The sequence below is a fragment of the Fragaria vesca genome, linkage group LG7 (assembly GCF_000184155.1).
Source record: "Fragaria vesca subsp. vesca linkage group LG7, FraVesHawaii_1.0, whole genome shotgun sequence".
Classification (NCBI taxonomy): domain Eukaryota; kingdom Viridiplantae; phylum Streptophyta; class Magnoliopsida; order Rosales; family Rosaceae; genus Fragaria; species Fragaria vesca.
In genome coordinates, this window is record NC_020497.1 from 2,385,796 (window position 1) to 2,399,426 (window position 13,631).

General features: G+C 40.0%; 2 protein-coding genes across 2 annotated transcripts; both read left to right on the forward strand.

The window, feature by feature from the left end:
* The first annotated feature begins 6,707 nt into the window (after window positions 1-6,707).
* Window positions 6,708-9,183, forward strand: LOC101302704 (G-type lectin S-receptor-like serine/threonine-protein kinase RLK1-like). The gene has a single exon (XM_004308213.1). The coding sequence runs from the start codon at window positions 6,708-6,710 to the stop codon at window positions 9,093-9,095; it is 2,388 nt and encodes a 795-aa protein (XP_004308261.1). The 3' UTR covers window positions 9,096-9,183.
* Window positions 9,184-9,829: 646 nt separating this feature from the next.
* LOC101302989 (G-type lectin S-receptor-like serine/threonine-protein kinase RLK1-like) lies at window positions 9,830-12,358 on the forward strand. Its single transcript, XM_004308214.1, has one exon. It carries the CDS (start codon window positions 9,830-9,832, stop codon window positions 12,263-12,265), a length of 2,436 nt encoding a protein of 811 aa, XP_004308262.1. The 3' UTR covers window positions 12,266-12,358.
* Window positions 12,359-13,631: the final 1,273 nt, after the last annotated feature.

Below are 13,631 nucleotides of genomic sequence, written 5' to 3' on the forward strand. Positions count from 1 at the left end.
ACAAGCATTATGGGCCAAATTATTGTGCACATTATGATACAAACGTTATGAATTTAATATTCAGTTACGTCAATTTGAATAATTTCCATTATAAGTCATTATGCTAGAAGCATGAATTTTGGGTTTAATTACGTAATTATTATATAAACGTTATGCCAGTAGCATTTACCTCATTTATTACTAATATAGTAATACATAATGTTATAAGCATTAATGGGATTTAAACCCATAACCGCTACATAAATGATATTTGTTATTGACTTTATGTCGGATCCTAATTTAATGTCAATTACGAATTAGAATCATATTCATTTCAATTTGACGTTTATGAGGGTATAATGCCATAAACAATTACACATTTATAACCCCATAAATTGTGCTTGAAGTATTAAGGTTTAATTACGCGATTATTACATCAATGTCATGCCAGAAGCATTTATCCAATTTAATACTTATGTGTAATGCTAGAAGCATTAATGAGATTTGAACTCATTGCCTTTGGTACTTAACCGCTGCATAAATGATATTTATTTAGTAATTTATGCCATATATTAGTTGTCGGTTACCAAATTCAAATCGCGTCAGTTTTATTCAATTAGTTCTCAATTATGTTATCGTTTATATCGATAATTATTATGAGTATGTAATGACATTAATGCCAGAAGCAATTGGAGATGCAAATGAGTTAGTTTTGCAAATAACCGCTACGTTATTGACATTTATTGGTTCAGTAAATACCAATTTTATTGCATATACATTATGTCAATGAGAATTAAATTGTTTCCGTTATAATTTAATTTATTTCGGTTTAATATAATTACTTTCACATTAAGTTTGTCTGTTATGATTTAATAACATATATTGCACTGGTTTATGTTACATTGGTGAATATTAACGATGTTAAGTCAGAAGCTTAAATCAAGCATGAATATAAATGAAATTGAGCCAGAAGCTCGACGTAAGCTGCAAAGCTAGAACATAAGCTCATCATGTGTCGCCTTGAGTCCATGACAATGATTATAATTTTTCTCAAACTAAGCTCACCTAGTTGGATGCGATGTCTAGGCAAGTACTTTTGAGGATGTATACTTAAGTGAGCCTCGCTCCACCACCTCATCATGGCTTACCTGGTAGTATACAATTGGAGTTACCGAAAGGGTTGATTAATAACATTGCATTTCTTGGTAGACCATTCTTAGCCCAGTAGGCCTACTCTCCCTCTACAGGACCTAAAAGCCCAACATTTCTCTCAGATTGTGCCCTGTAGACTTGTAAAGTATGTAGAGGTTTATCTCTTTCACTTTAATTAAAGTCAATTCCTTTGGTCCAGCATAATCAAACAAAAGAAAAATAATCTAATGACACTGGTTTTTCGTACCTAGTCATTATGCATGTCTATAAGGCACTCCAAATATTTTCTCATAATAGCTGTTGTTAATACATTCACCATATGTAATGTGTAGTTAATTGCCAGAAGCATTTACACATAGTTACGTGACATATTCACTATGCTAAATTAGTAGCGTGGAATTAATATCATCAATGTTACATGATTATAACTTGAAAATACATGTACCTAATGAACTAGTAGTTCAGAAATGAACCGGTAGTTCAGACATGAACCCGTAGTTCATGTATAAATCGATCTTCTAGTTTCGATAATAATCCCCTTAAGAAACTTGAAGTTTTATTCCAAATTCATCAGACATGATAAAATCGGTAGCTTTATCATGTTAATTGGTAGTCTCCAGAAGAAACAATTTGAACTAGACATCTTCCTTGCATGAAGCAAAAGAATATTAAAATGGAAGGGCTTGTTGCCTTAGAATCTAAATCAAAATTGATATTAGTTATCAATATTAAGGAATTGAGCGTTCTCGTCTGGCTGACGAGGTCAAAATACCTTTACGTTTCAGAAGAACGTTATCGAAAGGTAAGTTCATTGAAACCAATGCTTAAAACATTGAAACCACTAGAAAAATGGTGTAATATCTTTGCATAACCTTTGAATGTGCAGCCAGAAGCGTACATTGAATACATTCAAATTTATTAGCTAGAAGCTAAATGATTCGAGCAAATAGTAGCTATAGTATTGGTGTTTGCTGCACTCGGGAAAAACATATGATGCACCGTATCCTCAACTCAATTATCACACGGGCATCCCCTTCAGAATAAGGGTCTTGTCTTTGATGACACATTATGTTAAGCTGCTCGTTAAGAATATTGAATACTAGACCATCATATGCAAAGACTAGAATACACACTATCTATTTATGCACAAAATGCAAGGGAAAATACGTGGACCTATCCAACCATCATACGGACCAGTTAAATATTAATGGTTTTGGTTGATGCATCGACAAAAGTGATCAGATGTCACATCACTGTCCACAAGAAAATGCTGCGTTTGCTAAACTCTCACCCATGAAATTTAGGGTACACCACTCGGATTATCTTATAAAGTCTATAAGATATGATAATGCCGGAGAGTTTACATCGATGACTTACGATGATTATTGCATATCCCTTGGGATATGTTGAACATATAGTTTCCTATGTTCACACCCAAGATGGTCTCGTAGATAGAACCTTGGTAATGCGCACCAAGCTTTTACTATTTGCGTCGGGCTATGCAATCTTGCATGCAGCCATGTCGGTCCAGTTGAGGCCCACTGCTACCCGTCTTATTTCGTGTTACAGTTGGTGACTGGGTGTGAACCTGATGTTTTTGCACTTACACGTATTGGGTTTGCAGTCTCCATGCCAATTGTGCCGCCACAACGTACACAATCGGGTCCTCAACAAATGATGGGCATATATGTCGATTATGAACCCTATCCATTTATGTGCTCCTTAGAGCCCTTGACAGGAGATCCCTATACCGCTAGATTTGCGGTCTTCACTTTGATGAGACAGTCTTCTCGCCGTTAGGGGGAGATAAGAACGTGAGCGTTCCTGATGAACGACGTGTAGAATGTCTCATCTTGATCCCCAAACCGCACATGTTATATTGAAATGCGAAGAATTCTACTTCTAGTTGAAGTGTAAAGAATTCTAGATCTATGTAGTGTATCCCAGAATATGCCAGACACTTCATTAGATCTAGTTAAAGTGACGAGATCATATATACCTGCTGCAAACCTGCAAGGATAAATATCCCCGTAGGACGTATAGTCCTAGTTGGACGAAGTACGGCCATGGCGGCTAACCAGTCATAGTCCCTGCCCTGAAGCGAGGTAGATCATTAGGTTTGAATGATTCTTATCCCTAGAAGAGGGTAAACTTGACACAAATGAATCTTCTTGCCATCGCAATCTCAAACCAATTCAACTCACGAGATTAATCCAGATTATGGGTTCGTCCTAGAAGAGACGAAGTTGGGGGACGCTCCAACATTTAAACCCACTCCTGAGAATAGAAAATCTCGGTAAATTTAGTGAGATATTGAATCAGAATGAGAGTTCATCGATGATGTATTTGTATTTGCGGTGGCCACCGAAATTATAATAAGCGATGATGTCGAACCTTGATTCGTTGATAGATCTCAACGAAGAGACGACTGGCAAAAGAGGAAAAAAACAATCCGGGTCATATTAGATTCCTTAACTTAGAGAAAGGTGTTATGGGCCTGTTGTTCTCACACCTCCCCATGTTAAACATGCATATAGAGTTTAATGGGTACTTGTAAGGAAGCGTAATGAGAAAAATGAGATTGTGATATACAAAACTCTTCTAATGGCGCAAGGATTTTCTCATCGCCCTGTGATTGATTACGAGGAGAAGTATTTTCCCGTAATGGAAGTCATAACGTTCCACTACCTTATCAGTTTGGTAGTTTCCGAATAACTGAATAAGCAGCCTATGAATGTGGTAACAACTTATCTCTAGGAGGATCTGAATATAGAGATATACATGAAGGTTCTTGAAGGACTTCTGTTACCCAATGCAAATAGTTCTAGACCACAGAACATGCTCTCCATTTGCTAGAGTAGTTCACTTTAGGGGTTCAAACAATCCAGACGGAGTTGGTATAACCGTCTAACTGTCTAAGTGAATATTTGCTTGGGATGGGATATATGAACAATGGACTATGCCCATGCGTGTTTATTAAGAAAACAAACTTCGGGTTTCAATTTTTGGTGATCTACGTCAATAGCATGAATTTGATTGATACTCTTGAAGAGATCAAGAAAACCATAAAACACCTGAAGTCGGAGTTTGAGATAAAAAGACTTTCAGAGACCAAATCATTTTTTCGACCTGAAGCCGTGTAAGTGCAAATGGAATTTTGGTCCATCAATCAAATTACATCTAGAAGATGTTAAGATGCTTTAATGAGGATAAAGCAAAGTCTTCAAGCTTACTCATAATCGTCTAAAGTCTAGTGAGACTCGTATCATCATGTAGATGATAATGAAGAGATATTGGGACCAGAAGACTCATATCTAAGTACAATAGGCACATTATTGTACTTGGCTAAATGTCATAGACCGGACATCTCACCCGATGTGAATTTGTTAGCTAGATATAGATCTGCGCCAACACGCCGCCTCCGTAAATGGCATAAAAGACAATTTTTCGTTACTTTAAATGTATGACGGAAAATGGCTCGTTCTATCCCTAGGCATCATGGAATTGATCAACCGCCTATGATTCTTGGAATGATGTTTGCCTTGTTAAATATGCTGATACGGGTTATGTAAACCCACACAAGGCTTATTCCCAACTGGTTATGTCTTTACTATAGGGAATACAATAATCTTAGAGGTATATGAAACAAAAACCTCTTTAAATCATGCTGACTATTAAGTTATTTAAGAAACATGATCAATGTAGTAGTTTTACCTAGTGTGTAGTTTTCAGGGGGAGTCAATATTAGGGGGAGTATCCTGAAGCATACTCTTGACTATTGTGTACTCTTTTTGTCCTTCGTCCAGGGTTATTTTGTCCCACTGGGTTTTGTTACATGGCAAGGTTTTAATGAGGCACACATGTAATTGGTCACCTTGCTCATGCTGCATCTTGAAGATGCCTTTATTTGAAATATATGCATTTGCTCATCTTTTCCCTTCGACCACGGGTTTGTCCCACTGGGTTTACCGGGCAAGGTTTTGGTGTAGCAACTATTATGCATCTATCTCCCATAGACTCACATCTTATGATTCAGACTGAACCACTTCACCGAAATCAAGGGTTCTGACTATTACTGCTACTTGTGCGTTGTACTCTTTTCTCCTTCGACCAGGATTGTTTTTGTCCCATAGGGTTTTTATTACCTGGCAAGGTTTTGACGAGGCAACACCAAAACACATATCAGGGGAAACTAATGACAGAGAATACCCAAGGGGGAGTGTTGTAAATAGTTATTATTTAGTGGGCATTCTTGTAATTAGCCGACTAGGGTTGTTATTGTAATTTACATCATGGCCTTATCTCTACATAAGAGATAGTTCCATACTTAATAAGATATACATATTCTCTTCTCTTGGTTGTTTCTCTCATTTCTCAACCTATTCTTTTTGTTTTACAACAAGCATAACTATTTTCACATTTTCTGTCTCAGTTTTTAACCAACTGCCCCTGGCGTTAACTCTGTCCATTAAGTTTGTATCATGAGTGTATAAACCTAGCTAGAGATCTATTTGCATCAAAAGGAAGACTCGATCATCACCAACGAGCTGGTTTTATATCGTGCGTCTAACAGTTGATGCAAATAACTAATTTGATCTCGAAATGACAAAGAAATTTCCACAAGAAGACCTGGAAATCAAGGACATGCATATGTATTAATGTAGATGTACTCAAAAATGAAAAAGACTTCTTTTACCTATCAATTATTTCTCCTTTTCTGGTTGCTAGTGGTTTGCTTGACTTCAGAAGGAAGACTTATCATATGTCTCTTCAAAATGAAATAGACTTGTCTACGTGTTCACTAATTTCTCTCCTTAATTTTCTGATCACGGCGTGAGTGTCAGTATGGGAGTTCAGAGAGGAAGACTTGTCATAAACATCAAGACAATACAAACGAACAATTACTTCAGATATACAGAACTGCTAGTTTCTGGTCGTCTATGTATTGTATGGTTCACAGTTATGTAAAGAATATTGCCATCGGAATGACAAAGAAAATTCCACAAGAAGACTTGGAAACCAAGGACATGCATATGTCCTCAATAAAGATGGTTTGGAGTGTGCAGAGTGTTCCAACTGCAATGATCAATATCAAGGACTCGAAGTCCAGATTCCTCGCAATGCAGAACCTGCAGCAATGAGTGGTTGTAGTTATGAGAATTGACAGGGGAAGACTTGTACACAAACATTAAGGAAGACAAGATAGCAACACTAGATTTTGTGACCACACACCAAATTCTATGGATGTAGAGAAAAGTTTGATCCCAGGTCCCAGTTAGTCACTCAATTATTTCCGGACAGAGGGAGCGCAAGTTGATTGGGACCATGTATTTGTATCAAAGTTGATGAAGACCAGACGAAAGGGACATATTCTACTGTGACATACCACACCAACAGTTTACTTCAGAATTCACATGGAGAGAAGTCACAAAACTATGTTATGAATTTAGAAAAAAGTTGAATCCCCTTATAGAAGTGAGCTGCGTGATCAACTCGAGCTACTTTCTCTCATGGCTTCTTCTTCTTCTGTACTGATTATGTTCTTACTCAGTACTGTTGTAGTTATCATCTCAATCATGATGAATGTGGAAGCTCAAAGAATCCACTCCAAATCCTATAACATCAGCTTGGACTCCTCTCTATCCCCCAACACTAACCTCAGTTCATGGCTCTCACCTTCAGGCCGTTTTGCCTTTGGTTTCTATCGACAAGGCAACGGCTTTGCTGTTGGAATATGGCTTGTCAATCAGCCTAAGCCACTAGTAGTCTGGACTGCAAACCGCGATGATCCGCCTGTATCCTCTAGCTCTACTCTAACATTGAAGAGAAATGGTCTTCTCCTTCAGAGTTATGATAAGCACCAAAAAGAAATAGCTGTTGCTAATTTCTCAAGTACGGGACCGAACTCAGCAACGTACGGGTCTGCAAGTTCAGCTGCACTGCTTGATTCTGGAAATTTTGTGGTTTACGACAATAACTCTACTGTTATCTGGGAGAGCTTTAGTTTTCCAACTGATACCATTCTGGGGGGTCAAAATCTGTATGCTCCCGACAGGTTGGTATCCAGTGCGTCTATATCAGATCATTCGAGTGGACGATTTCGGTTGTGGATGCAAGATGATGGAAACTTAGTTGCTTACCCAGTAAATAGCTCCGCGAATCCAGATAATGCTTATTGGTCTACTGGTACTTATGGTAAGGGTTTCAGTGTACACCTCAGTCTGAACATATCAGGTTTTCTCACTTTGCTACAGGATGACACTAGGGTGCTCACTTTGGTCAATGGATCGTATCATGGCCGGAGTTGGAATGTTATCCACCGCGCAACACTGGATGTGACTGGGATTCTTCGACTCTACATGCACAATTTTGTGAGCAATGATAGTACTAGTTCCAGGGAAGAGCTGGTTTGGTCCTTTTTGCAGGACGAGTGTGAAGTCAAAGGTACATGTGGCTTAAACAGTTACTGCACAGCAGTAGGAAACAAAACCAACTGCAATTGTTATCCAGGATTTGTGATCGACCCTACTGATACATCTGGCTGCTATCGGAATTCCAGTGGCGATGGCTGCACTAGCAATCATCAAGACCCTCGCTTGCAGTACAAGGTAGCTGAAATGGAGAATGTGATGTGGGGTGATCATCCATATTCATTGGTATCAAAGAAAAACCAGCAACTCTGTAGTGACTCTTGCCTGGAGGACTGCAATTGTGGGGCGGTCCTATATACAAATGCGAGTTGCAATATGTACAAGCTTCCAATTAGATACGGCAGGATTAGTAAAAATATATCTGAGAAAGGAATCAAAGGATTCATCAGGGTGGCTCTTGGAAGCGTCCGTAGACCAAAGCCTACTGTTCCGGTCAGTTGGAGGGGAGAAAACAAAAGCAATAAGAATAATATGCTTAAAATTCTTGCTCTAAGTCTGGGTTTCATAGCTTTCATGTGTTTTGTCTTTGCATTCTCTAGCTTCTTTTTATACAAGCACAGACTACATAGGTATCAGAAGCTGTTGCAGTATACAAACTCCGGATTAGTTGATCAAGGGTACTTCACTTTGCAATCATTTTCTTACACTGAGCTTGAAGAAGCAACAGATGGCTTCAAGGAAGAATTGGGAAGAGGCAGTTTTGGGGCTGTTTATAAAGGCACTCTGTCTGGCTCAACTGTTGCTGTCAAAAGACTGGAGAAAGTTGTGGAAGAAGGAGTAAGGGAGTTTAAAGCTGAAATCACTACCATCGGAAGAACTCATCACAGAAACCTAGTTCAGTTGCTTGGTTTCTGCATTGAGGGCTCTCGGAAGCTTCTCGTTTATGAATACATGAGCAATGGCTCACTTGCAGATGTTCTCTTCAAGGCCAAAGGGGTGCGGCTCTCTTGGAAAGAAAGAGCAGGACTTGTATTAGATGTGGCTAAGGGGGTCCTCTACTTACACGACGAGTGTAGTGTCCACATAATCCACTGCAATTTGAAACCCCAAAACATACTCCTGGATCACACTTGGACCGGCAAGATCTCAGATTTTGGTTTGGCAAGGCTACTAGTTCCAAGTGAAACAAAAATTAATTCTACTGGACTAGTTGACCAGAGAAGAAGTTATGCAGCACCGGAATTGAAGAAGAATGCCATGATATCAGTAAAAGCAGATATCTATAGTTTCGGTATTGTGCTCCTGGAGATTGTATGCTGCAGAAGAAACATAGAAGTGAATGTTTCAACACCGGATGATATGATTCTTTCGGATTGGGTATATAATTGCTATGCAGCTGGAGAGTTAGGTAGGCTTGTGGAGGAGGATGAAAATGTGGATTTGAAGACCCTAGAAAGAATGGTGAAAGTGGGGTTGTGGTGTGTTCAAGATGATCCAGCTCTCCGTCCATTCATGAAGAACGTCATCTTGATGTTGGAAGGGACCATGGACATACCAGTCCCTCCATCTCCAGGACATCCCCATCTTGTTTGAACTATAACGCCAGTTCTACCTTGCCACTTCTGTATTGTGATGGATGTAAGTAATGTTTGTTTGAAGCATAATGGAATCTGCCTTAGGTTCTTGTATTACGATGGCTATATGTAATGTTCGAACTATAATGGTTCGTAAATGAATAATGATATAGACTAAATAGTTAATTAGATGTTTTGAAATTGTTCATTATTCTAGTTCATTCTTTATAATGCAAGTTATATGCAACTTCTAGTTCAAGGGCATAAACTATAACTGTAAAAATCTTATGAGTACGTACATCCTCAAGATCAGAACTGCAATGGAAGAAAACAAAGAAACGAATCACACAACTTTATTCGCTTGACCTACCTATGTACTAAATCTATGCGTCACCAAATAGGAGAAGACAAGAAAACCTAAGATTGCTGCTTAACTAACGATTTCACCTGCAGCAATCTCAACTACAAAAGATGGAGAGAGCATCTAAGTGCAGTCTCCTTTTGGATCAAGTAAACCTTCCTTCCTTGGAAGTTGATTTTGCACCCCCCACACCACCACCACAACTTAGAGGAGACTATTCGGGTCGACCTTGGAGAAGAAATACAAATCTAGGGAAAAAAAAAAAAAAAGGACCAGCCCTCCATCTACACATGAATTGACTCGACAAAAGACTTGCATTTGGTCAACACACACCTTAATAATATATGTACAAATCTAAGAGTGCAACCCTGGTTTTTCATTCTATCTTGACAATGGCTTCCACTAGTGTTATTTGTGTTTGTCTCCTCTGCCTATGTTGTTTAAGTGAAGGAGCTCAACAGCAGCATAATTCCAGCCAAATAGCCCGGGGCTCTTCACTTTCTCCCATCACTCACCCAAGCTCATGGCCTTCTCCTTCAGGCAAATTTTCATTCGGCTTTTATCAGCAAGGAAGTGGCTTTGCGGTCGGAATTTGGTTGGAGGATATCAGTCAGAAAACAGTTGTTTGGACAGCAAACCGGGATGACCTCCCAGTCGCTTCAAGTTCAGTGCTGCAGCTAACAGAGCATGGTGAGCTTGTCTTGCTAAATGAGCGAGGACAGAAGAAACTCATTGTCTCCAACAGTATCAATGAACTTGTGTCCTTTGCCTCCATGCTTGATTCTGGCAACTTTGTTTTATATAATGAAAGATCCGAAGTTATTTGGGAGAGTTTTGATTATCCTACTGATACTATCCTGAATGGTCAAACTCTGCCTGTTGGAGGTCAGCTATACTCTAGCTTATCAGAAGCTGATCACTCTACTGGACGGTTTCATCTCAAGATGCAGGGTGATGGAAATCTAGTCCTATACCCGGCAAACACTGAAGACTGGATCACAGATGCTTATTGGAGCTCTAACACGTTCAACATCGGCATCAATTTTCACCTCTATCTTGATCCTACAGGTACTCTTGTTATCACCAATACTACTACTATTTGGAAATATTCCAACACTTACAGAGTTATATATGATGGATCTAAAAATGGTTACAAAAATGGTACCATGTACCGTGCAATTGTTGGCGTGGATGGAAATTTCCGGTTGTATTCTCATGGTTCTGATGATAACAATGGAAAGCTCCAACCATTTGTTTTCATGTGGTCCGCTATAGATAAGCCTTGCCAAGTTAAAGGATTATGTGGCCTTAACAGCTATTGCACACTCGATGATGACCAACCAAGCTGTCTTTGTCTTCCTGGATCAAATTACGTTAATATGGATCGGAAAATGCTGGGTTGCTTGAGAAACTATACAGAAGTAGAGTGTCAAGGAGGGAAAGTAAACATATCCAATTATCAAATGAGCACCATGAACAACATGATGTGGGGAGGCACTGATTATGCAGAAGAGGAGATGTTGAAGGAAGAATGCAGCAGGTCATGTTTAGAAGACTGTAACTGTGGTGCAGCTCTGTTCCAGGATGGATACTGTACAAAGCAAAATCTACCACTCAAATATGTCAGAAGGGATCTAGACGAGAGTACCATAGCCTTCTTCAGGGTTGGAATGATCACAAGCACCGAAAGCAACAACCAAACTGATCAATTTCCCACCACGGTGAATCCATTTATGGAGGTTGATAGCACAAGCAAGAAACTACTTGTGCAAGTTCTTGTTATAACCTTAGGTTTCATCATATTCATATGTGTTGCTCTCGCAATTTCTGGATTCTACATTTTCAAAATTCGAGTTCTACACTACAAAAGGCTCACAGAGGTTAATGGTAATCTGGGCCTGGCAGATGAGGAGCTCACGTTGAGAGTTTTTTCATACAATGAGCTGAAAAGAGCTACAAATGGTTTCAAGCAAGAATTGGGAAAGGGCTCCTTTGGAGCAGTGTATAAAGGGGCTCTTAACAAAGGCAAAAAACTCATTGCAGTAAAAAGACTGGAGAAGTTAGTGGAAGAAGGTGAGAGGGAGTTTCGAGCGGAGATGCAGGCAATTGGAAGAACTCATCACAAGAACTTAGTTCGATTACTGGGTTACTCTGCTGAGGAGTCCAAAAGGCTCCTTGTCTATGAATATATGAGCAATGGCTCCCTTGCAGATCTTCTTTTCAGGGCAGAATGGCATCCAGCTTGGGATGAAAGAGTGAGAATTGCAGTTGATGTGGCAAGAGGTCTCCTCTATCTACATGAAGAGTGCAAGTCCCCTATCATTCATTGCGACATAAAGCCTCAAAACATTCTGTTGGATGAATCTTGGAATGCGAAAATAGCTGATTTTGGACTTGCAAAACTGCTGATGCCGGATCAAACAAGGACCTTCACAGGGATAAGAGGGACAAGAGGGTATTTGGCACCAGAATGGCAAAAGAACACTCCAATCTCAGTGAAGGCAGATATCTACAGTTTTGGTGTAGTGCTTCTTGAACTAGTTTGTTGCAGGAGGAACTTGGATGTCAGTGTTAGAGCAGAGGAGATAGTTCTTTCTACTTGGGTCTATAAGTGCTTTGTGAGTAGAGCGCTGCATAAGCTTATTGTGGGTGGCGAAGAAGTGAACAAGAAGAGCTTGGAGAATATGGTTAAGGTGGGATTATGGTGCATACAAGATGAACCAGCTCTACGGCCATCAATGAAGTCTGTAGTGTTGATGTTACAAGGCATTACTGATAGTATCTATCCCTCCATGTCCAACCACTGCTTCTATGTGATAAACCACTAGCCGTTGGGGAAATGTTTCTCTGCTTATTTGAAGTCTGTTAAAAGAATAAGCTAGCAGTATATATGCTGTTGGGCACACAGCATGGTGCTAGTAAAATAAAATAAAATATCTAAGAGAGTTGTATGTACTATATAGTATGGTTCGTTTTATTGATGCTTGATTGTATCGTTGATCTTAATAAATGTGTTGCAAGTCGAAGAGTTATGTTTGTATCTCTGGATTGGCTGGGACATGTATGTACAATGTGCTATAGAATAATTCTGGATTTTATGGCACTATATGTAAAGGAATCAAGACAGATCTATAGAAATAGACTGTGCACATTATGACTTATGACATGCATTCTGTTAATACATAGCCAAAACACTTGGCCATACCGAGAATGTGACCACATCACCCGGTCGCCGGAGATCATTCCGGCCAGAACACCACCGGCAAGACCCCCACAAGCCTCCACAGAACGGAGGCATAACAACAAAACACATGCTAGATTCGCTCAAGAACTACTAAACACCCCTAAAAAGGGAGAGGCTGAACTGCATTATGAAAGCAGTCCCACATCGAAAACCAACGACAGAACCCCCAATATTAGCCTATAAAACAGGCACGAATTCCCAAAAGAGGTAAGTTCACTATTCCTCACATACTCCCGTATTATACAAGTAGCAACCAAACGCTCACTTAAGCATCAGAGAGTCGAAGACTGGGCCACCCCAGTCCTGACTCTTGATGCATTGTTGCTTGTGCAGTTACAGGATCAGGAGCGAAAAGATTCTACCTCTCGTCCCGTGATCTCGGAAGAGGTAGAAACAATTGGCGCTAGAAGGAGAGCCCTCTTGTGGAACTCCCACTTAACCTGAAGGATGGTGGAAATTGTGGATGACCTAAATGAACCCGGGACTCAGATAGAAAAAGAACTATTCCAGTCTGGCGACACATCCCTTAATCAAGCTGCCGTAATCACAGCCCCCATTAGCCACCCCGATGCTGCCACAGCCCTGAAATTTTAAAAAAGACTTCCACGCGTTCCGAGAGCAAGCGGCTAAGGATAAAGCGGAAGCTGAAGCGTACCGAGTACGTATCGCCGAATTGGAAAAGGAACAATTCCTACTCCGTGCCACTCTGGATCACCGCAACAAATACAATGAGACTCTAAACCGGGCAGCAAGAGTCACTCCCACCCCAAACCCCACCCTGACATCTCTTTTTCCTAGCCAAGGACAAAATAGTTATGTGATCCCGAGCGGCCCCAACCAGATTATTTATGTCACCCATTAACTCACCTACTCATCCTTTCCACTCCCAGCCCCTCAGCCATTTACAATCATTAACAACTCCATTCCCCTGATAAACCAGCCCGAGCCAT